The sequence below is a fragment of the Neomonachus schauinslandi genome, chromosome 6, assembly GCF_002201575.2.
Source record: "Neomonachus schauinslandi chromosome 6, ASM220157v2, whole genome shotgun sequence".
NCBI classification, from domain to species: domain Eukaryota; kingdom Metazoa; phylum Chordata; class Mammalia; order Carnivora; family Phocidae; genus Neomonachus; species Neomonachus schauinslandi.
In genome coordinates, this window is record NC_058408.1 from 43,783,959 (window position 1) to 43,808,443 (window position 24,485).

Consider the following 24,485-nt stretch of genomic DNA (forward strand, 5'->3'; position numbering starts at 1 on the left):
TTGGGCTCACTGCACTCACCACTGTGTTCTCACACCACAAAGTCAGGCTGTAGTTTTTCACTTGGCCCCAGGCAGCCTTCATGTTATCTTCTGAAAGGGGCACCAGCTCCTTGCTGTCCGGAGGCCGATAGCTGGGGAGAGACGAGTGAGAACCAAGCCAGAGAACATCAGTACAAAACCATTGCCTTCTCCCCTCCAGGCCAGCACCAGGTCCCCAGGTGTAGCCCTGCTACCTTCATGGACTCACCTCAGCTTAGTGTGTTCTGGCAAGAGCTCCAGTTTCTTAGCCACCATGTCGCGGACCTGGCTATAGGGGAGCCCGGGCTGAGTCTCCATGACCACCGTGTACTTGAAGTGCACCTTGAGTGTGTAGGGCATGGGAACGCTGAGCTTTACTTCCTGAGGTGAGAGGAAGCAGAGGGAGCTCATGAGAGTCTGCGGCCTCCTCTTAGCCCCATCCTGGATCACGGGGAGCATTCTGTGCAGCAGGGAGAGGCCAAGAGCTAACCGGTTTCACAGTAACGGAAAGGGGCTTTCAGAGGGCCCGTAGCCCCACTCCTGCCTGGATAGGAATTCCTACTGAGCCAGAAGAGGTGGCCCACACGCTCTAGGCCTGTAGGAAATGTGTGCACAGGGGTGGGGGGCCCTAGCCCGTGGACTGTGTGTATGGTGGTAACTGGTCCACCCTTCCTCTGGACTCCTTCTATAACCCAGGGACACATGCTCATGGTGGAGAGCCTCAGCTTTTCCTTTCTCTACCACTTGAAATAGTACAAGGGGGGCGCCTGTGTGGCTCAGTCGTTAAGCGTCTGGCTTCGGCTCGGGTCATGATCCCAGGGTCCTGGAATCGAGCCCCGCATCGGGCTCCCTGCTCAGCGGGAAGCCTGCTTCTCCCTCTCCCACTCCCCCTGCTTGTGTTCCCTCTCTCCCGTGTCTCTCTCTGTCAAATAAATAAATAAAAAATCTTAAAAAAAAAAAAAAAAAAGAAAGAAAAAAAATAGTACAAGAAAAAAGCTTACCTTGGGCTCTTCTTTTTCTTTTTGACCTAAACGGAGAAGGTAAGAAGCAAAACAAAAGAAGACGGTGAATAAACAGTCCTGGCCAGCCCCTGGCTTCCACAGAATGAAACCTCTTAGAATAGGACACCCAACTTCTTACCTTTAAATCTCTGGGGTGATTCTTAACCTTAACAAACTGTAGGGGAAATCGCACTCAGGGGAAATGTGCCCGGCAAAGCACAAACACACAGACGAACCCAGCGCCTGGCTCAGGGGGAGCATACAGGCAAGTATCAAAGGACCATCACACCCCAGCAGTGCATGGGGTGAGCAGGGACCCCAAAGTCCAGCTAAACCAGTGGGCTCTGAGCAATGAAAGCAAGGAGTGCCAGATGAACCAGGGGCCACAAGCAGCAATGTTAGAACCACTTATTTTTCCCTTGTCCTTTATTTTTGTGCATGTTTCCTAATGTGCATAATATATTAATATGACCGTATGCACCTAATTTACATAAGAGAAGTCTGCATAAAGATACTCACTATAGAGGGTGCACAATGGTCACTGATCTCATTCCCAGCTAATCATTAGAATCACTTGGAAGGTTTTTTTCTAGAAATACAGATTCTGAGGCCCAATTCCAATCCTGAAGAATCAGAATCAAAGGCCTAGGAATCTATATTCATAAAATTTTCCTAGGTTAATATGTGATCCTTGATGGGCCCCTAGACAGAAAAAGTAAAAACAAAGCTATCAAGGATGTTTTGAGGGGTAATTGGAGAAATGTGAATATGAAATATACACTCTATAATATTATATTAACGTTCGATGTCCTAGATGTAACCACTGTGTTGTGGTTATGCGGGAGAATAGGAGATAATGCTCAAGTGTAGGGCAAAGGGTCATGAATCTGTAACTTCCTTTCAAGTGGCTCAGAGGGGAGGGAGGGGGAGCAGGGCAAGTCCTTGGTACAAAATGTTAACAGTTGGTGAATTTAGGTGACAGGTATTCTGGCATTTATTGTACTACGGTTTCAACTTTCAATCTGTAGGTTTGACAGTTTTCAAAATAAAAATGGAAGTGTGGGGAGCATCCCAAAGGGTTCTGGTGATCTGGGAAGCCTAACAATCATGGATCTAGGATCTGGACAAACCACCTCTTCAATGCATCTCTACCGAGCACTTATCCAGAATCAGCTTAAACTGCATTCGTGACCCAAAACCCCTTACTTCCCAAGGCAACCCTCTCCAGACATCAGGAGAATGTCCTTTGACATCTGCCCTCGGTTTGTGGTCTATCCCTCGGGGCTCTGCAGAGCAGTTTCATTTCCAGATAGAGCTCCTTGGACATTTGAAAAGAGCCACTCTGTCCCCCTCTGAGGTAAACGTGTGCAATGACTTCAACCTTTCCTCCCGGGACATGGTTTCCGTACCTCATGATGGAGGGGTCTGGTGACTACTTGAGTTGGAACACTCACTGCCCCCCCAGAAACCAGCTACATTTACCCACGCCCCGTGGGTGTTCTGGAGTAGGTAGGGAGAAAGAGCATCTATTTCCTATGTTTTGGGTGGGTGGGTGGTGCAAGAGAGAGGGGCCTTGGGGCTGTGGGCTCATAAGCTGAGCGGCATGCTGGGAGGAGAAGAAACCAGAATCTCCTAGAAAGCTGGGAGAGCAACGCTCTGTGAGGAAGCAGCCGGGAGCTTTCCTGCACCCAGGCCAAGGGTGTTGTTCCAGGGACACCAACCGGGTGGCAACTGGGGCCTTCCAGGAGCACTGGAACTGGGAGGAGCTGGGATATCAGACTCTGGGGAGGCTTCCTCCTGGAGGTGACAGAGATGGTGAGAGCCTTCATTCAGACAAAGTTTTTAAGTAAGAGTGGGGGAGGGGGGCCCCATGGAAAGGAGCCAGGGGAAATTGGCTTCCTAAAAGTTGGAGTGGTGGCAACATTCAGGGGAGACTAAGGAAAGTGCTGGTTAAAGGGGAGGCAGGGTTGGCCTGGTGGGAACAAATCACAGTAGAAACAAGAACCCTAAGCCCCACCTAAAAGGCCCTTGCTGCCTAACCACCCCTTTTAGCCACATTGGAAGTCTGCTGGAGCTGAGGGAGGACGCTGAGTCTTGTCTCAGCTCACCCTCTCACTCCACATCTTGCCCCTTCAAAGGAAAAAGCCCACCTCTCATTGGTATGGCATTTAAAACATTTCAAGTCATCTGGGTAGAGCAACTCGGAGCAGGGAGGGCCAAGCCCCCCGAGGACAGCTGGTTGCCCAGGGTCCGGAGAGACAGGTCAGACGCCGCCAGTCCTCTGCACGGCAGCTCGGGTCCAACAAAGACCACTGGCAGAAGGGCCGGCCTCCGAGGAGTGAGGACGGGGCCGCGGCGGGTAAGGCCTACTCTGATTCCAGGCTCTAAAGCGGACTTCTCTTTGTTAATGGCACGTCACCAGCCAACACACTGACTGTTCTTCTAGGTGAAGAGGACATTTCCGGGAAGACCTAACCTTCCTATACTTCAGGCTTTGGGTCCCAAGTCACCCCTGACCAGGGGGAATCAGAGAGATGGGGTAGGTGGGCCCAACAGGTCCCTCGGACGCCTCCACTCTGCACATCTGGGGGCTCTCCTTCCTCCCCAGGTTCACTTTGGCTCTGGGCGGCTGGTGCCAACCCCAGGTGGACTCAGGACTAGTGTCCCTCCCGCACCTTTTCCACACAGCCCTTCCCCCCCTCTACGGAGAGGCCTGTCTGTGGTGGGACAGAGGAGGGCGGGAAGGGGTCAGGCCTCGGCACTACGTTACCTGGGGCTGCTGCTGAGCTTGGATCCGCAGCTCCACCGGCTCAAGGTAGTTGCAGGGAACGAGCCCCTTCTGCGGCGCAGCATCACGGGATCGGAAAGGCAAAGACAGAGTTGCGCTCATCAGGCCCCGGCGGACCCCTACCACCCAATGGCCCAGGGACGTGGGGGAGGGATGGCCGCACAGACGAAGGGGGGCAGCTGGTCTGCGAATGAGGCAGCAGGTGCTGCTCCTCAGAAAGCTTTGCCATTTGCTGCCAGGATCCCATGGCCGAAACCCCCACCGCCTGGTCCTCTGAATACCTGCCCGTTGAATAAGACTGTTGCCCAGTTATCGTTGCCCTTCTTCAAGACAAAGACGATGTTCCCTGGCATGACCTGCAGCTCCTCTGGCGTCTCAGGCACAAACCCAAACAGCACACGGTGAGCTTCCCCTTCCAGAGCCCTGCAGGGGATATACGCGAGAGTCCGACCTCTCTCTGGCCTGGACCGCGTCCCGCCCGTGGCACCGCGGGACAAGCGACGGTGGCCCTGGGGCCAGGAGACCTGCTCCAGCACCCTCCAGCTTGGCGTCTAGCTGCCTCGGGGACCTGAGCGAAACCAGGCAGGAAGCTGCGTGTGAACATGCTCCATAACCACGCAGGCCGCGGGACAGGAAGGAAAGACAGAAGCACACGAGACACCCAGGCCGTGCCCTCCAGCCCTCGCTTCCCCTCTCAGGAGGAAGCTTCCTGGCTGTGCGGGGCCAGCTCTCAAGTCTGGGCTGGGGTGGGGGTGGGGGCATCAGGCTCGTGTGGCAAGGGGAACACACAGGGTGGAGGGGGGAGAGCCAGCTTCTCAGGGCTGGGAAGGGGGGGTGGGGCGGCGGGGGGCCAAGTCACCTGGGGGTGGGCGTGCAGCCGGAGTCCAGCTGTGGGGAGTGGGGGGATGTGTAAAGGGGTCCTGAGGCCAGCCAGCTGTGGGACATGTCATTGTCCCTTTACTGTTTCCTCCAGACCTACTTTGCCCTTGGAGGCTCTGGCGTGCTGTCTGTGCCTCCTTGGAATGTGTGGCTTCAGGGCTGGCTTCGGGGCTGCCTGAGGCACCTCTCTGGCGGGGGGGGGGGGGGGGGGGGGGGGGGGGCGGGCAGCTCCCTCTCACCCCGGCTCTGTCCCCTTCCCCTCAGCCCTGCTCTCTGTTTCCAAACAACGGGCTATTTGCGTGGGGGAGACAGACTCCTCCAGCAAGCAGAGTTAGCAATGAGCTCATCAGCCCCCTCATTTTTATAGTTGCTGTGGTACTTTTTTCATTTAAAAAAAAAAAACCTTCTGTATTGGGTGGGGGATCCGGGCTTGCTTCCTTGCTTAGCAGAAATTCTTAAGAAAGCTGCATGTTGTGTCATTCCTGGCTTCCCATCTTCTATAAGAATGGCTTCCTTTGCTTGACTTGTTCCTCTCACTTCTCCAGAGACCATGTGTCCAGAGGGAGTGAAAAAGGCCCCCTCGGGAAAGGACACACCGTCTAGCTTCCCACTTTGCTCACGCGGCTCCAGAAAGCTCTGGCCTCCCCCTCTTCTGAAGAGGCTACAGTCAGGGCGAAACTGTGCTCCAGCCTCTGGTCAGAGGGGCGATGTTCCACGGACAGCGCCGCCCTTCAGAGGTGACCACCATGTGTGGGTGGCTGTGCACGGCGACCTGGGGACCCCGGTGATCAATCCTCCCATAGTCAAGACTCCCATCTCCCCTCCATCACTCCACTCTAACCTTGAAAACAGGGAGAGCCCACCCACGAGGCTACATTCCCCCGGACTCAGCCCCTGACCCCAGCTTCATCTTCTTCACCCCCATTATTGCCGTAGTTCAGGCTTGGAGCTCGGATATTCTGCATCCTGCCCGAAATCGAACTTACCTGAAGATCTCCGGGGTTTTGGGTCTGGGTGGAGGTTCAGCGGCCTATTGAACATTGGGGAGGAATGAAGGGAAGGAGTGGGGGAGAGAACAGAATGTTAATGGTAATGTGAGCTTCTCCCAGACCCGAAAATCAAAGGATGCCTGTCAAGCTCCACGGGAACGTTGTCGTCGTCGAGGGAGAGGGCACCTCGCACCCTGACTACCTGCTGGAAAATAACCCCTCCCACCAGCTCCCCGGGGTCAGGTGTCCCTGGCACAGCAATTCATCTTGAGCCAGTCCTGGTGTCCGGAGAATTTTCGCTGTCACAGAGCCACATGGCATCACGAGGGTGCTTTTGACCTGGAGCACTGTCCCTTTCCTAGGACAGTTTCCAAAAGCTCTGTTCTATAATTAATGTCTGCTGTATCACGTGACACTTGTGGGTATTTAAAACCCACTCAACGTCCCCTGACCAGGCAGAAATCTCCTTTCAGTGTGTTCCCTGCTCTACACGGAATGTCATGGAGTCCACTGATCTGGGCTGCTTCCGCCTTTTGGAGTCTCCGGCTGCTCTGAGGCCCCGGGGGGGGGGGGGTCCTCCCCAAGGGTTTTCTTCAGCTTCATCGTGAAGACACAAAGCAAAGGATCCTGAATCTCTCGATCCTCCTTGACTCCCCTCACCCTCCAGAGCCCGCCGTCGGTCCCATTCTGGGCTAGCGGCCGTCACTGCCCGTGGGGGGCTGTGGGCGCTGCTCTGGGCAGCCTGGAGGTGCCACGCTCACAAGCCCCTCGCCAGCACGGCCAGCGCGTGCGCAACGGTGCTCGGATTTTCCTCAGCCTGGCTTACCTTCTTCCCCTCACAAGGAGGGAAATGGCTTCACGTTTCTAGACCTACTGTCACCCAGTCTGCCTGGAAGCGTCTCTCTGAGCCCAGGCCGGGCAGAGCAATGGCTCACTGGGGGCACCCATCGTGTTCCCAAGGGGATCCCCTGCACGTGGGCAGGCCCCACGGAGGCCTCATCCAAACGCCTTCCATAGCTTGTGTTCCAGGTTCCTGAGAGACTAGGCCAGGCTTCAGGAGAGACCGTCCGTCAACAGAAGCAGAGGAATGAAGACTGGCATTTTGGGGGAAGCAGGAGGGTTGGTTTCTGGGAACTGGAGGTTAAGCCTAAAACTGCGTTTTTCTCCCAACAGTCGTGGAACCTTTGACCCAGAATGGCCAGGCAGACACCGTCAGCAGCCCCGAGAGGTCAGCTGAAGGAGCCCTTAAAATGAGGCAGCTCAGCACAAATACTCTCCCCAGCTGGATGATTCCAGAGAGCTCTGGAGACCTGGCTCCGGGGAGGAGGACAGGACTGCCTCACCTGTGGCTGCAGAGGGGCAAACCCCGAGAAACTGTCCTGATCCACCACAGATGCCACCACCTGAAAGGGAGGAGGGAGCGTGTGAGGGCTCTGCCGGTCCTCCTTCCCCATGCTTCCTGGCCTTCCCCACGATCCCCCCCTTCCTCGCACCCTGGATCCATTCTGACAGGAGCGCGTCCCAGAGGTGGACAGTGGCTGAGGGATGGATTGCTGAGCCTCCGGGTTAGAAGTTCCAGGAACTCAAGAAACCAGTACCTGCCCAGCCCTGCTGCTAACCTGGCAGGCTCTCTCTCTTTTTGTCCCTTTTTTTTTTTAGAGAGGAAGACAGATGGGGGTAGGGGCAGAGGGAGAGAGAGAGAGAGAGAATCCTAAGCAGGCTCCACCTCCATGCCCAGTGCAGAGCCCGACACGGGGCTCGATCTCACACCCCTGAGATCAGGACCTGAGCTGAAATCAAGAGTCAGACGTTTAACGGTCCGAGCCACCAAGGCGCCCCCGTACTTTATTGCTTTTTGTGGTCATGTCACTGTATGGCTACATCACGTGTTTATCCAACTCATCCGCTGATGGGCTTTGGGGTGTTTCCCAGGGGAAAACCCCAGCCTGCCCACAGCTCTTGAACTCTGCTGTTCTGCCAGCCACCCAGTCAGTGGGCAGCGTTAGCCCTACGGATGTGTCAAAGTCAAGGGCAGTTTTGGAAAGGGGCTGCGGGCTCATGCTGGATCATCCCCGAGAGGACTTAAGACCTGGATTTAAAGGAGTCCAGTTTACAAAGGAGTCTAATCAGAGGGCTGTGGCAGTGGGGCTAGAAAGAGCAGCAGGCCAGGAGAATGCTGTGCCCGTCCGTTTCTCTAACATGTTTTTTCCCCATTTACTGAGTGCCCCGTAGCTGTGCTTTCTCCCCACTGGCTCAGCATCCGCGACTAACCCCGTGGCTCTCACCCAGGGTCAGGCAGGAAGGGAGGAGCGAGAGGAGCCAGACACAAGAAGCTAGGAGCGTTTGCCCACCCCTCAGCAAGGGCTCCTCGGTGCCAACAGTCCCAGGCTGCCATCCCAGGGCAGGACCGCAAGGGGGGGGCGGTGGTCCCATCCCAGGAGTTGGTCCCCACCCTGGTCCGCACAGGGCCCACACCATAGGAGCCTCCGGGGAAGCTGAAGGAGCTACTTACTGTCGCCTTGCCCAGGTAATCCTTCTTGGCCAGCTGAGCCACTTGCCTCTCGTTTGGCCGAAACAGCCTGCCCACAGGGATCACCACTGGCTCATACAGCTTCTGTTTCTGTAACACAGAGGGCACGGCGTTTTCTTATCTGCAAAACAGGGGTCATGATGCGCGTCCCGCCTCCCTCTCTGAATGGATGCAAAGGTTCACTGAGATGACCTCACAAAAGCAGGTTTCTACATGTGCAAAGACTGCACTTGTGATTATTTCCGAGGGTCTAAGGTGGGAACACTTGGTTTCAATATCGCCTTACCCTGGGGCTGTGTGGACATCTGTCCCTGTTATTCCCTAGGGGGCTGCCCCTCCCCCTCTCCACGTGGCTCGGGCGGGGCAGGCACTCAGCACAGGTTACACCATGACCACGAGGTGGCCGGGGTCCAAGCAAGGCCCGTGATGGTGCCACCCTGGGGCTGGCGGCGAGGACTCTGAGGTGGGCAAGCAGGCACAGCCTCTGCCCCCTCCCCCGCCACCCGTGCTGGGATCCAGCCTCCAGTCTCCTGCTCCCCGCACCCCCCCCAGCGCCACCGCAGAGGCCCCCGGACTCAGCACTGTCAGACTCAAGATCCGAACGTGGAACTATACCCCAGGATCGGTGTTACCCAGAGCTCGGAGAAAGTACAAGCACCACGTCCACCGTTTCTCAATCCACCGAAACAAAGAGAACTCCAGTGGGGACCCTCTGGCCGCCCCACGTCATTAGGGCACTTACCCAAACACATTCCATGGCTTTGTCAATTTTAGTATGTCTCGGCTCAGACTTCATGCTCATAGCCAAAGCTAAGTGTTCTTCTGCCTGTTTCCACTCCTCCTTCTTGGCATACATGAAAGCAACATTATATAACACCTAGAAAAGCACAGGCCACAGCACAAAACTTGAGGCTGCTCCAGATCTAGGCACCAGGGAAGAGCTCACCTGTCTGCTCCTGGAACGTTGCCCGCTGACATCCCTCCCTTCCTCAGCTTTCCCGGGCAGATCTCAAATGTAACACCATCAATCGCGCTACCAAGTTATGCCCAGCACACGGACGGTGTTAGGAAAACATCACGTGATGCAGAAATCCAACATCGTGTGCGTTATTCTTTCAACAACCGAATAGGTCAGGAGGGGACCAAAACTCTTGTGTTGACTGCCACCGAGCCTCGGCTGAAAGACCGGACAGGTGCAGGGTGGGGGGAGAGAAGGTTCCAGACGCCTCAGCCTGCACCAGCAGCCACAGCAGAACCCTGCCTGGAGTGTGGTTACAGGTAACGAGACTGTGGTAACAGGAGGAAACTCTGCGGGCCGAGGTGCAGTGAAGCTAGAAAGGGACTCGGCACAAACCCAGGCCAGCGCTTCCCCGGGGACAAGCGAGAACAGCCCATTCGTCAAGAATCACGATTTCCCAGGTCTCGAGTTGGGTGGTAGGTTCATGAGCGTCTGCTTTATCATTATGCCTTACAACGTATTCAGAGAATCAAATAATCTTTTGGATGCATCGGCAAGATAAAAAAGACACACACACACAAGAAAACGACGTGACTAAATGAAGTAAAAAGATTCTCAAGCAGAGATGGGAAGGCAATGGCGAGCAGAAGAAGATCAGGATGACAGCCAACGAAAAGGGTTTACTTTCCTTCTTTCTCACGACAGTGCAGGGGCCCCAGCACCCTGTGCGGAGGATGAGCTGAACAGCCAGGAGCTGCTGCAAGCTTTTCTCAGATGTAAGTTATAGGACTCACAGCCTGATACCCCGGGCGCGTGGGGCTGCTTCTCCAGAACCTCAGAGAAGAGATACAGTTGGTCAGCTGAGGCCTAGTAGGGAAGGGGGTTGTTGGCCTTCTCTCCCCAGTGGAGGCTGTGCAGTGCAGGGGTGAAGGGCACGGGGACCCCTAATAGGTGGCCTCAGCTTCACTGTAAAATGGTGGCAGGAACCGTTGCCTGCTTCCAGATTGTTCTAAGAAATAAATGAGATAATTCATATCAAGCACCAAGTTGGGGTTTGCTCGGCACAGGGTGGGTATTCAACACTTATTTACTGCTACCACGACTGCTACTTGCCGTACTGTGTTGGGGCTTGCTGGGCGGCTGAGCAAAGAAGGGCTTTCATCCCCCAAGGGCCGCCTGCATGGTTTCAGGGCAGACTTTTGCAGAAGAAAGCCATCTGGGGATGCTTTGTGTTTATAATCTAAAGGCTAAAACTATGAAGGACGGTGTGCTCCTGGAAATCGGTGCTGCCTGTTGGAGGGGGTGTCACTGTCATTCTCGTTGTCTTCCTCATCCTCGTCCTCACCGAGGCCGCCCACTGACCACCTATTATGGGTCACTTTATCTGCATGATCTCTAACCCCCACCCCCACCAGGTGATCTGAGGCCTCACTTCTGTGCTTCCATGGTGTTTCCATTGCAATTCTCTTGTTCTGACCTCACCACCTCACATTACCCGTGACCGTGAGCTTCTGGGTGCTGACACCTTGTCTTGTGGACCCCTGGACCTCTGCTGCCTGACATCATAAAATACACAGAGTTATTAAAGAGTGTGTGTGAGGTAAGTCCTCAGCCCTTCTTTACAGATGATGAGGAGTCTGAGGCTCAGAAATGACATATAACTCACCTAGGATCACACAACTGCTAAGTGTTTGGCTGGGATTTGATCCCTGTCTGCCTGATTCTAAAGTCTCTGCTGTTGTGGCAGCTGGCTTCCAAGATGGCCCACAGTGATTCTCACTTCTTGGCCCTCACCCCCCTGTTCCCTCCCACATCCAATGGAGCTGACATGGATAGCCAATAGGATGTTATGGAAATGAGGGGCCGTGGCATTTGAGGCTAAGTTATAAAACACCTTGGTCGTCCATATTACTTTTTTTTGGATCATTATATTCTCTGGGGAAGCCAGCTGCCATGTCCTGACAAGACTCAGACAGTATTATGGAGACCTTCATGTGGCAAAGAATGGAAGCCTCCGGCCAACAAGTAACACTACCTTGCCAGACCCATAAATCATCTTAGAAGTAGACTCCCCAGCCCCAGTCAAGCTTTCAGATGATGGCAGCCCTGGCCGACATCTTGAGTGCAAGCCCTTGAGAGCCTGTGAGCCAGAACCCCCCAGCTAAGCCACTTTTGGATTCCTGACCCCAGAATATGTGAGATAATAAATGGTATTATTTTAAGCCACTGCATTTTAGAGTAATTTGGTATTCAACAATGGATAACCGATACACTTCTCCTCTATTACAATAGTCTGCCACCTACATCCGCAATTTGGTTCAGGGCCCCAGCCAGATAAAAAGAACAGTTTATCAAGGCAAGTACAGACGTGTGGCAGGACTGTGTTTCCATGGAGTGAGTTAGTGGCTGGTGCTGGGTGATGGCATGGGAGCAAGCCCAGAAGCAGAGGTCTAGATTCCCTTCCCAGGCTGTTTCTGAGCCTTTTGCGTGCATGCTTGGTCGGCCCGGCCCAGCCCTGGCCACGTGCGCAGGAAGGAAGGAGAACTCAGGTCCTTAAACATTCTTATTGGGTTCTCTGCTCCCTTCTCTTAAGACCTTTCCCCACAACAGGCTTTTGTGACTCCAAGACTGGAAAAGCCTAAGACTCTTCAAAAAGGACGGTGTGATTTCTCAGAGGCCAGGGTTGTACCCTGGTGGGAAGGAGGGGTGGCGTTATATGTAGGAAAATGACTGAGAGTCTCATGGGGAGTAATGGCCTTAGACCGTGAAAACCCCAGCTTCACCTGCAGAGAGGCCCAGAAAGCCAGTATTTCCTGTCCCCGGGTCAGTTCAACTCCAACCATAGGGGAAATTTCTCCCATGGGATTCTGCTTGGATGCCAATGTTTTATGATCCTTTTTCTAGAGCTACTTGGTCCCCACAACCCTTTAGTCTGTGTAAGTGGTTCTCACTGCGGGGGTGGGGGTGACTGGCAATGTCTGGAAATATTATAGGTTGTCATGTGGCTGGGGGGTGCTACGGGCATCTGGGGTGCATAGAACAATCCCCTACACCAACAAGTTATCTGGCCCAGCATGTCGGTAGCGGTACGGTCGAGAAACCTCTCTCTAGAAGCTGGCCAAATGTCAACCAGTCCCCTGAAATTCCCAGAGCCTCATTTCCCGGACAGTGGGAAATGAAGCAAGTTGCTAGCCTGCTGCAGGGTGGATGGGGGCCCTTGTCCCCAGGGGCCTGGGCAGCGGTGGACTCTATTATTAGCCCTGAGCAACCCTGGGAACGCTTGGCTGTCTCCTGCCTGAGAAACTAAAGCAAGGGGACCTTTTTATCAGCAATTCTTCTAAATAAAGATCCATGATATTTGCAGGGCTTTTCATTTTTCAAGCTAGTGGTGTATATTTGGAGTTTAGGAGGGGGGATGGGGAGTGTTGGTTGGAAAAAGCCCACAGGCCTGTGAAGTCAGCGCCGGTCATGTTTCTTCCTTTTGGTAATAGAGAAAGTCAGTTATCCTTCTATGGAAACCTTCCCTAAATGTGTGCTTTGAGCTGTTCTTTGAGCTAGGGAGGACAGATTGGTGCCAAATTATCCTCACTCTTTCTTTGGGTATCAACCAAGCACACGAAGCCATGAATAACAAAGAGCGTGGTCTGTAACTCAGGAACTGAGCAGGGCTACTGCGGGTCTGGCATGGATGGTGAACCCATGATTTTGGATTTGTTAGTATAATGCTGAGCAAAGAGCTTGTCAACTGGAATTATGCAAATCATTATGAATACTTTCACAGGCCAGCACAGTCGGGTCTAGCCTCCCTTCAGAGGGCCCAGCAGGCTCATTTCCAAGCGGTCCTTTGTGCCCTACATTAATAAAATGCAGGTCCCAGGAACTGGAGACTCTGGAATGAGCCCGTAGTTATTGATCTGAGTCTTTTCTTAAGGGGAACTCTGAGTCCTGAGGCACAGGAGCCTTTTCCAAGCTCCCAGAGGTGTCAGCAGATCGTTGTGCATCCGAACGGTCAGCTGTCCGCTCAGCCTCCGCGCGCTCCCGCCCGGGGCTGGGCCCTTCCTCCTTACCTCACAGGCAAACAGCTTGAACTGTAGCCCCAGGATCTTGTAGTCTATCAGCTGGTTCCCTCGAAGCTGAGTCAAGGCCTCTTTAAGGTCTTTAATAGCTGCATCATATCTGCAGGACAGAGGGCGATGAGACCACAGGCCAGGGCAGAGAGGCGCAAACGTGGGATAGAATGTGCTTCCCTTCCCTGACCTGTCTTACTGAGACAAGAAGCCTTCTGATCCCTTTTGGCCTGCTCTGGCTCTTTGCCAAGGCTGAGCCCCAGTACTCTATTGTACTCCGTGTGAGCGGCACCCTGGGCGGGGGGTGTGTATCCCAGCACCCCTGGGGTTCCCCCCCCAGACTCAGGCCATCATGGGTACTTTCTATGGACAGCATCCAACTCCAACCTTTCTGACTTCACTTCCGAGTAGAGCCCTCGTCCTCTCCTGAGAGCTCCCAGCAGAGCCAGCACCTGCCGCCCCCAAGACCCTGGGGAGCGATTTGGAGCACTGCTCACTCCTTGCTCCCCACCGTCAGGCCAGGCTAGCCTGACCCAGCTCTGGGGAACCCTTCCAGAGCCGAGGACGGCACCCTCCTTCCCGGAGCTTTCTCTTTCGGCTTCTTCTTTTTCTTTTTCTTTTTTTTTTTAAGATTTTATTTATTTATTTGAGAGAGAAAGAATGAGAGGCAGAAAGCATGAGAGGGGGCAGGGTCAGAGGGAGAAGCAGATTCCCTGCTGAGCAGGGAGCCCAATGTGGGACTCGATCCTGGGACTCCAGGATCATGACCTGAGCCGAAGCTTAAGCCACTGAGCCACCCAGGCGCCCCTCCTTTGGCTTCTTTTGAGTCCAACTCAGCTCTTGGTTTCATGGTCTTCTTCGCCTCCTCCCCCGCCCTCCCTCTGCACACACTTTGCAAAACAGAAGAAAGAAACCACCAATTAAGCCAGATGGCATCTCTAACACTGCTCCTGGCACTGCCCTTTTGCTTTGTTGGATTGGCATTGTGCCGGCTAGGGCAAGGTGTGCAGGGCTGCTGTCGCTGGCTTCGTGACACACATGGGGCCGGCCACGTCAGTCGTGCCCACCGGGATGCGGGCAGCACCTGGGCCAGGTCTCCTGGGCCCGCCCTTGACCTCCACAGAGGCCCTGGCGGGAGGGAGCCGCTGCTGGGCTGCAGGGGTTGGGACACTCGAAAATCAAGCCGCCCCCACCTCCTCAGCTCCCTGGCACAGCAGGAACAAATTTCGCTGTCTGGCCGTGGTTCCCCCTGGGCCACAGAAACGAAGGTGCCGAGGCCACTGGCTGACCTAGAGCTGCCGCATGCAGCTTCTCTTGGAGGCAAGCCTGGAATTTGGACACGGGCTGGCGGTGCACGCCTGCACCCCAGGACAGGGGGCCGAGGGAAGGGGACCAGATCCACCAGCTCTGCTCTTCACCGGGAGACCCTGGCAAAGTACTTTCCTGGCCTCAGGTTCCATGTCAATAACAGGAGCGTATCGCGTTCGAGGAGCCGATAATAGGAGGCAGTCGCTAGTATGTAGTCCCAGATCTAATTTCTGGAGTCAAAACCCCTGGACCTGAGTCCTAGCTCTGCCACGTCCGATCTGGTGACAGAGAGAAAGTTACTGAATTTGTCTGAGTCTGTTTCTTCATCTTTACAACTAGAGAGTAAATGGTAGCCTGTGCCTCCCGGGGCTGTAAGAACTAAGTGAGACAAAGCGTCCAGGTGCTCAGGACCGTGCTTGGCACACACAGTAATTTACTATTATTATTATTATTTTAGCTCTAAAATTCTGGCAACTAAATTCATACACCAATCATTTATTACGTGCATAACACCCTACAGTGAATTAGGTATTATCCAGAGATAAAACCCCATGGTCGTCGCAGCTGGAAGCGCGATCTCAACGGGCTGACCAGCAGGGTGGGCTGGCCTGACCGTCCTGAGAACGCGTGCCCAGGGCGGCTGGGGCAGAACCTAGCTATTCTGTCATTATTGCTGTGAAGTCAGTTGCTTTAGCAGGGATGGAAGAAGACAGGCTGGATCTGAAACAGGAGAGTGGCTTTCTCTAACCACGTCCTTGTTGTTAAGACAGCTGATTGTAGAACCTGTTAAGAGCATGCGGGCCACTCCTTAAGGAGCAAGAAACACGTCAAGTCATTTACCTGCGCTTACAGACACTGCCGAGAAGGGGGAGAGAGTAGGCATCCCCGTTTCTCCTTTCTAAGCTGGGAGATTGGGTGACTGGCTCCAGTTCACAGAGCCCAGAAGGACGGGCAGACGGAAACGCAGGCGTCCCGTTCCTCGGGCAGATGCGATTTCCACTGTGTTCCACCGCCTGCCCGGGAGGTAGCCGAAGGTCCCCAGAGGCCAAGCTCGGAGCACGGTCAGCATTCACCCTCACATGTGACCTCCTCCCTGGCCAGCTGGCCGAGCAGGTGAATTTTAGCTATGAAGTAACACTGACTGTGTCTACCTGGTAATGAGCCAGCCCAACAAAATCCTCAGAATTTTCCCCTCCATCAGGTTCTAAAGATCTGGACCCCTGGGAGGGAGAGAGAAAGAGTTGACGAATTATTCAAAGTGCTCACTTTGTGTTAAGAAACGGGGTGGGGGGGCCCCTGCTAAATGTCTGATTTAAAGCATTGCCCTGACCGCCTTCTGCCCCCTCCCTTGTTTACCTGGAGCTGTACCCCCGGGGCATCGGCTTTGACACACAGCTCTGCTCCCCATTGTACAGGCTCTGAATAAGCTCAGTGTGAGATTCCCAAGTCGCATTCAGCCGGGTGTGCGGGTGGGCCGCGCAGCGGCAGCCCCCGCCACCCTCCAGCCCTTCTCTGAAAGTTCTCTGCGGTGCCATTTGGAGCCCACAGAGTCCCCTAGGAGGCCGGGATGCTGGCAGCTTCCTGCCGGGTTCTGCTGGGCGGGGGTGGGAGTGCTTTCTTCACATACCGTGCCCCCCGCCCCCGTGACACTCCCCGCCACACACACACCTCCTGGGGCCCCTGGCTGCCCTGGACCCAGAGCTCCCATTCCTCCAGGTTGGGGTTCTGAGCCCCAGAGGGTGTATAATCCCCATCTTTGCAGTACTCCCTGTAGAGGTTTCTCAGTAACCACTGCTGTTCCGGATTGTTCCTGCCCTACCAGTGCCCCCGCAGTCCAGAATCCTGCCGTGCACGAGCCTGTGTCCAGGACACTAGAGACTTCTAGCAAGCTGAAGGAAGTCAAAATGTCAGACGCCTCCAAGACGGGCCTGGGGCTCAGGCCTTTGCTGTTGCAAAGACAGCAGAGAGAGGCTTTGCTGTGTTGCCTCGGTGGGCCAGGTCCGTCTAAACGGTTCGCCGTTCCTATCCTGGCCCTAAGACTCCTAAGGCCCAGAATCGGAACCGCCACCACGTAGAGCTCCCTTCCCCTTCCAAAGGACAAGGCTGGGTCAGACAGGTGAGAGTCCGTCTTAGTCAGCACTGAGGCCCCACCTGCCTTCTCAGAAATGCACACAGACTTTGTGCTGTGGAACTTCACAATGACGGGAGGGCCGCACAACAACACGTGAAAGCGGGGGGGAAACTGAGAGGAAAAGCACGCATCACATCATCACCCTAAACAAGCCCCATCGCGATCCGGAGGGATTCCTAGCCCCCTCATTAAGAAGTAATCTTCCTACGTCCCCACGGCACTTATTTCAAAATAATTTCTCCTAGCACTTGCCCTTTTCTGCCTTGCACGATAGTTCCTAGCATTCATGACCTGTTTCCCCCTTTTAATTTGTAAGTTCCTTAAAGTAGAGGGTGTATTTTGCTTGTTTTTGTTTAATTTGTTTAATTAATTCAATAAGCATTTATTAACTACTAGATTAGACACAGAAATATAAGAGTGAATAAGTAAAGATTTCTTCTCTAAAGAAACAGAGTAGTCAAGGAGACAAATATGTAAGCCAACACCTGTCACAGAGTAGACGTATTATTTTAAAAGGCACAGAAGAGAGTGGTTGCCGCCCTAGGGCAAATGCATGGGAGATGACTGAGCGGGTAGTCAGCTGCTGGACCACATAGGAACAGCCCAGGGAACTTTATCCTATAGTCCTGGGATCCACTGGAAGTTCTTAAGCGGATCACATTTATTATTTTTTTAAAGAAGATCACTCTGGAATAAGGTAAGACTGGGGGCTGGAAAAGCAGTTTGGAAGTGATTTCAATAGTGCTGGTGAAAAGGAGGGTCTCGACCAGGACAGGGCTGGTGGAGAAAAATGGGTGGATTTAAGAATATGAGAGGTCAACTTGACAAGGTTTGGGAAAAGAGACATTCTGGGTTGATCCCAGGGAGAGATATAGCAGCTGGCTGGCTACACGTGGGGGTCAATGCTATGGGAGAGGGTGAGATCCCTCAGGGCTCACGTATGGATTTTCAGTGGACACTGAACCCCCTGAAATTGTATGTAGAAGGATGTATGTGCGTGTGTGTGCTCTTCTGGAAGGACAGCCCATACATTTTGCCATTAAACCACCACTGCTGGGGCGCCTGGATGGCTCAGTCCGTGAAGTATCTGACTCCTCTCTTGATTTTGGCTCAGGTCATGATCTCAGGGTCCTGGGATCGAGCCCCGAGTCGAGCTCTGCATTCAGTGGGAAGTCTGCTTGAGATCCTCTCTCTCCCTCTGCCCCTCCCCTTCTTTCACACGTGCTCACTCTTCCTCTCTCTCAAATAAATAAAATAAGTCTGAAAAAAACCCCCCAAAAACCCAACCACTGCTGTTGTGACTAAAGGGGAAAAGAAAGAGCAGAGCCTTGGGAGATGGGGACACAAATGCGTATGGATGAGCAAGAGACAAAGAGGCAGTTCAGAGTCGAGAATGGTGCCTCATTTATATTATTCCCTCAATAGACAGTTGCTGAGTTGAAGATGAGCTTCGGTAGATTTTTCTCTCAGATTTAACTATTATCAACCACAATCCAATTGAATCCTAGGTCTCATTCCTAGATCTTTCTAAGATCTGTCTGCTTCACTCAAAATCTGAGCCTTTCAGGTTCTGGGATTTGTGGGCATTTTTGTGTAGAAATGTCTTCTGGGAGCGTTCCCTCTTCGTCAGTTTCTCCCCTCATCACAGGCTGTTAGAGCTAACTAAAGGATGACCTTAGAGCTTGTCTTTTGAGGTTTAAGATCAGCTGGAGGATTGGTGCTCAGGCCTCCCGGCATATTCCATCCATCTGGAGAATGTAAGGATGAGGGAAGGGGGAAGGAGAAGGAGACTAATGTTAAGAAGGGAGAGAGAGGCAGGACGCCATCAAAAGGTAAATGCTTGTATATAGCTTTCCTCCATCCCTGGCTTTCTCTCCCTAGATAGCCTCTGTGTCTGTGGGTTTTCTCTGGGAAGACTTCACTCCTGCCCTTCCTCATTCAGGTGATTGCATCTACATCCTGCAAGTCCTCTGAGCTTCTTGTCGTTCTCCCTAGCAACAGCTGAGCTCAGCAGCTTTCCAGGCTGTTTCTGACTAGACCCTGGGATCCAAGCCTCTCAGGATTGCACAGGATGAGAGTCCTGTCCCTCCCCAGTGTGCGGATGTTCTCTGCCATCTCCCCTCTGCCCCATCAACGCCCCGCCTCACCTGCTGCTCATGTTCTCTCTCTCTCTCTCTCACACACACACACACACCACGCCACCCACACCATGCCCCCACCACCATTTTCACTGTTTGAAAGTTTTTCTTTAGGCTGAGCCAAATTCTCCTTCCCTAGAACTTGTGCCCACTAATGGAACCATTTCTACAAAGGGAAGTTTGCCATCCCCTAAGGCATTTTAAATCAATGCTTAGAATATTTTTCCTTTGTTATTTGTATGTCTCTTTTTGGGGGTATTCTGGGGGAGGGGTGAGGAGTGGGAATTGAGATTAACTTTCATTTTCTATTTCTTTGTTTTTTTTTTTACTAATGATTTCATGTTGACTGTAAACACACCAGAAAATACAGATCGGCTGATGGAGGACAATTGAAATCCCTATAACATCACCACCCGGAAAGAACTACTGGCAACGTTTTGGCCTGTGGCCTTCCAGGCCAATCTGTGAAACAGAAATGGGATTGTGTTATACACACAGTTTTGAAATCTGTGTTTTAAATTTAACATCTGCTATGAACTTTTTTCCATATTAATACATATGCCACTTATTTATCTGGATTGGTATATCCTCATACCTAGAATGTTAATAAGTTGTAGTCTCATTCTGGTGGCTAAATTATATTTCACCGAATGGATTAAAGCAGCCTTTTGAAAACACATCCTGTAGGAATGAAGGACGGTCTTGATGTGGTTTCCTGCTAATCCTCATAGTGTGATAGCTCCCTCCCTCCCAGCAGAAGACCCTCACGGGTGTTCCCTTGATGGCCAAAATGTTGACAACCGGCACTGCCCAAGCTATGACCCCTCAGGGATGCTGGGGGGGGCGCCACACCAGCTGAAGGGAAGACCTGTGGTGGTTCCGTAGGCTCCCTGTGTGCTATGACCCTGCTAATTTCTAACTGGGTGGCAGGTCTGCCTTCCCTCCCTCCTTCCCTGGGGAGGGCTTCTGCCTCGTGCTGACTTATTGCATAACCCACCCCCACCCAGGAAGGTCAGTCACACTTCCCAACAGAAGCTGGAAAGATAGTTCACAAACACCAAGCCTAGCAGCAGCAAGACCCCATTCCGGACTTCTCTGCAAACTTCCCCGGCTTGCTCAAGGCTGGACCGCTTACTTCTCCATGTGGTAATAGAGCATCCCTCTTTGGAAGTAGGCCACCGCCAAATGCTTGTCTCGGTTAATGCTTTTAGTGAAGGCCTGTGGAGAGAAGAAGGGTCCAGACGTGGTCCAGGAGCCAGGCAGTGAGGAAGGCGAGATGAGCCCAGAGGGAGAGGCAAGAAGGGGTATGAGAAGGGTCGGTGTCTTGAAGGTGACAAGAGCCTTAGAGGTCAGGCGCCTCTGTAAGAGGGAGGTGTTAGTATCTGTCTTTCAAGATTACTGACCGGAAACAGAAAAACAATTAAAATGCTAGGGGTGCCTGGGTGGCTCAGTCGTTAGCGTTGCGGAGCAGGGAGCCCGATGCGGGGCTCGATCCCAAGACCCTGGGACCATGACCTGAGCTGAAGGCAGACACTTAACGACTGAGCCACCCAGGCGCCCCAAAAAAGGGGCTTTCCAATAGGTGTGCAGCAGTGAGATGGAGATCCTGTAGCCAGCAGGAGTTCAGAGAAGAAAGCATAACGAGGGGAGTCTTCATAAAGGTGCTAAAGAACGATTCCAGAATGATTTGAATTGAATAGATGGAGAAGAAAAGAGCACATGGTTCCCAGCCAGTGGCCCCAGAACCACCTGGGGAGCTTGTAAAAACTGAGGGCTGCTCAGGCCCCTCCCCAAGCCGATTCAATCAGGATCCCTGGGGGTGGGGCCTGGGCAACCTTTGTTCTTTGAATGCTCGGGAGAGGTTTCTAAAGCACAGCCTGGGTGGAGACCCACTAATGACCAAAGCATAGAGGAGGAGGCTCCAGGGAAAGGCACCTCCACTCACCTTCTCCGCCTCAGGCATGTTTTCCAGGATTGTGTGCATGCAGCCGATGTTGAAGCAAATCCTGGAGTGGGGGTCCTGGACCGCAGTGAAGGCATCCAGGGCTTCCTTCCAGTCCTTCTTGTCGGCTGCCAGCACCCCTTCATTCCAGAGGCTGATGGCCTCGGCCAGGGACATGGTCAGGCGCACGCTTGGGGGCCGGGAGGCTGCCAGGACCCAGGGGGAGGGCGAGCAGGTGTCTCCCTCGGCAGGGCGGTGCCCAGCTGGGCCTGCACTTTCCAAGCGTAGTGCTCAGAGTGGGGTCCAACTTCCCTTAAGATAACTTCTCAGTGTTGCAAAGGCTCAGGAAATGTCCCCACCTTTTGGCAACTGACGCACAACCCTACCGTGAGAGAGAAAAGGAAAGAGACAGAGAGGGCGGGCAGCTGGGGGGCAGAGTGTGGGAGGAGGAAGTACATCAGATGCTGCCTGGATGGGTCACTTCCCCAAAACGTTTCTGCTCTGTCACCCAGCTGTCCTCTGACTTCCACCCCACCCCACCCCCCGCTTCGGGGCAGCTTTTGGTCAGGTCTCTGCCCCTCAGGTCTCAGCAGGTGGATGCGCCTTCTTGGGCCTCCATTTCCACACCCTCATTAAGTGATGGTGTTGGAGGAGAGGCTAGTTCTTTCCAGTCTTACATGAATTCCCTGCTCACTTTCTCATTACCTCATAGACTATCTGGATGGAATTGTTTTTTTAATCTGGAGGTAAAATGAGCAATTAACACATTGCTGATACAGGATGGTCTTGGGTGTCCACCTGGAACTGAGATAACTTTTATGAACACTTAGGAAGCTCAGAGGCGACCAATGTCCTGCAAACGTCAAAATTAGGAGGCAGATATGACGGTGAACTAGGACTTCTCCTGACCGTCTCTGAGACACTGAAGATAGGAAGCATCTCGTGATAACCAATGCATGTCCTAGTCTCCACAGAAACGGATTTAAGGCTCCTTTCCTTGCTGCCCTGGAAAAGGAAGAATCAGTGAAACCTTCCCGACCAGTAATGGGAAGCAGAGTGTGTCACCAGTTTGACTTACTCAAATTCCTGACTTCTTGTTAATATTAGTTAAAATGCGTGTTGACGAGGATCAATTTTTATTCTGTAGCAACTGAAAGAACTCACCGGTTATCACCAAACATCCCGAAATAGCCTGAAAATAAATTTTAAAAATATACATGCCATAGGGCTTATAGGCCTGAAGGTGTGAGAATCGAGAAGATGCGCATGTGTCTACACAGATCATCCATCCCCTGTGTTTGGAAGCCCTTCCCGCCTTGCTTCTTTGCCTGGCAAACCCGTCCGCATCCTTAAGGCCCAGGGAAATGTCCCCGCCTCTCTGAAACCTAGCGCCATGCTCCAGCCACTGGGGAGACATTTTCCCTCCTTTGGGCCACCTCTTCCTTAACACTTAGGTTGTATTTGTGGCAATTTATTTCTTCATCTGCTCAACTCTTAGATCCCCTGAGAGCCGGGCCCATGTCCTCTCATTCTAGGATCCCCAGAACCAATACTCAATAAATGGTGAAGGGCTATCCCAAAAAGAAGTTAGAAATCATTGGCAAGTGACCCACAGGTGACAGTGATGCTAGAAAGTGATACTGTGACTCCATCCAGTGAATAAATAATCAAAACTTGGGGGCCTGGGTGGCTCAGTTGGTTAAGCAACTGCCTTCGGCTCAGGTCATGATCCTGGAGTTCCGGGATCGCGTCCCGCATTCGGCTCCCTGCTCAGCGAGGAGTCTGCTTCTCCCTCTGACCCTCCCCCCCTCATGCTCTCTCTCTCTCATTCTCTCTCTCAAATAAATAAATAAAATCTTTAATAAATAAATAAATAAATAAATAAATAATCAAAACTTGATTAGCATGCTGACTATTCCTAGGAAAACCAAGTGGTTTTGGAGCTAAGCTAGATTTTTATTTAAACTGCTATTGTTGTTCCTTATTTTTTTATTTTATCATCCTAGCTGGCCAAACAGAACTCTCCTTGAGCTGACCCCCATGGCTTTTCTAGCCTTATTTTCCAGATTGTCCCTTCACAAAGCCCTGCAAACTCTATTCCCTGTTCCCCTCCCTCTACGTCTGCATTTCCTGCCTCTTTGCTTTGGCCCAAGCTGCTTCCTCTCCCTGGGCTGCCCTTTTCATGTCTGCACCTTCAAACCCACCTTGCACAGCACCCGCTCCAAGATCACCTGCCTTCAGAACCCACCGGGAAATCGGGCTCACGTGAAAGCCCCCAAACTGTGATCTCGCCTTCTTCTCCCATGGGGTGCTTCATCACTCTCCCCCAAAGTAGAGTTCTGTGTGTGCAGGTGCATCTTAGCCCCTCGAACAGACCATACACTTCTGGGGGGAGGTCCTGGGACTGCCCCATCCTTGTAGACCCAGAACCCCAGCAATGCTGTCATACTCAGCTCTGTCCTCTTTTCCTCCACCCTCCAGTTGCCAAGCCACTGTCACTCTTCTCCCGCCTCGTCCCCTCTATCCATTCTGCATCCTGCAGCCAGACTGGGGTTTTAAAACACAAGTTGGATCACGCGCCTGTTTTGAAACCTTCAAGAGCCTTCGGGTTGCTCTTAGAAGACAAAGCAGACTCCGTCTCATGCTGCAGACAGGACTCCACAGGTTGCCGCATGCCCTTTCTGTGCCATTTTTCCTCCTCCCGTCCTCTCCCCCAGCCCCATTTCCTTCCTGGGTTCTCCAATGAGCCAGGCCCATTCCCTCTGCCTGGAATGTTCTGCCCCCAACCCTCTGCCTGCTGGTTCTTATTCATCTTTCACTTCCTCTGAATGGCCTTTCTTGACCGTGACCTCGCTATGATCACCCTACGATGTCTCACAGCCATCGGTTCTCTCTGGTCATGGTGTGGTTTTGTTTTTGTTTCTTTGTTTTTTAAGTAAGCTCTACACCCAATGTGGGGTCTGAACTCATGACCCTGAGATCAAGAGTTGCATGTTCTACCGACTGAGCCAGACAGGCGTCCCTGGTCATGGTGTTTGTCCCAGTTTGTAACTGCATATCATCTGTGAGATTGTTTCTGTGGCCCAATCTGGAGACAATCATTACTACCATCTTTAATTACAACAGTTATTGATACTGTTAGTGGATGGCCTGCCTTTTCAGCTGCTCTTCATTCCCCTTCCTCCTTTTGGTAGAACCCACTTTTGTTCAAGTCTCTGCTCTCCTGAAGCCATGTGCTTCAGGGAAGATAAACCCCCAACACTGGCCCAGGGACTGGTTTAGACACAAGCCTGAGATACAGTTCTGGTTAATAAGACATTAGGGGAAGTCTATGAAGGGTTTCTGGGAAAGATTTTTTTCCCCTCTCACTAATAATAATAATAATAAAAAAGACACATGGGAAGAACCAGTTGTTGTTTCTCCCCCAGACAGTACTGTGAAGATGTGCCTAGAACAGTGGCAGCTTTCTTGTGACTATGAGGAAAGCCAGCTAAGATTGTACAAGCCAGAATCTTGAGGAAAAGGAGATGGAGAACTAAAACAAAACAAAACAAATCCTGGATCTTCAATGATGTTGGTGAGCTCCTTCTTGTTCGGTGAGGTAATTAATATATTTGTTGTTTAAGTCACCTGAAGGGGCTTTTCTGTTATAGTTTTAAACATTCTGACAGAGGGGCACCTGGCTGACAGCCAGGAAGTGGGCAGGGAGACCTCATATATTATGTATAAACTTTGC

The 24,485-nt window shown here is 52.6% G+C and overlaps 1 protein-coding gene across 3 annotated transcripts in view; it reads right to left on the minus strand.

The window, feature by feature from the left end:
* NCF2 (neutrophil cytosolic factor 2) overlaps positions 1-21,103 on the minus strand; it is a 28,522-nt gene extending 7,419 nt beyond the window's left edge. Inside the window, exons 1-13 of one of the 3 annotated variants that reach the window (XM_021682783.1) lie at positions 20,753-21,103; positions 19,943-20,025; positions 13,231-13,339; positions 8,948-9,082; positions 8,188-8,295; positions 7,019-7,078; positions 5,673-5,716; positions 4,089-4,230; positions 3,790-3,858; positions 2,741-2,816; positions 1,020-1,045; positions 248-399; positions 20-131 (exon numbers count right to left, since the gene is read on the minus strand). In XM_021682783.1, the coding sequence (XP_021538458.1) occupies positions 20-131; positions 248-399; positions 1,020-1,045; positions 2,741-2,816; positions 3,790-3,858; positions 4,089-4,230; positions 5,673-5,716; positions 7,019-7,078; positions 8,188-8,295; positions 8,948-9,082; positions 13,231-13,339; positions 19,943-20,025; positions 20,753-20,926 (1,290 nt within the window). In that variant the 5' untranslated portion in view covers positions 20,927-21,103. The remainder of the gene's footprint in view (positions 1-19; positions 132-247; positions 400-1,019; positions 1,046-2,740; positions 2,817-3,789; positions 3,859-4,088; positions 4,231-5,672; positions 5,717-7,018; positions 7,079-8,187; positions 8,296-8,947; positions 9,083-13,230; positions 13,340-19,942; positions 20,026-20,752) is intronic. The other 2 variants (XM_044915930.1, XM_044915931.1) reach the window with 2 other exon arrangements.
* Positions 21,104-24,485: the final 3,382 nt, after the last annotated feature.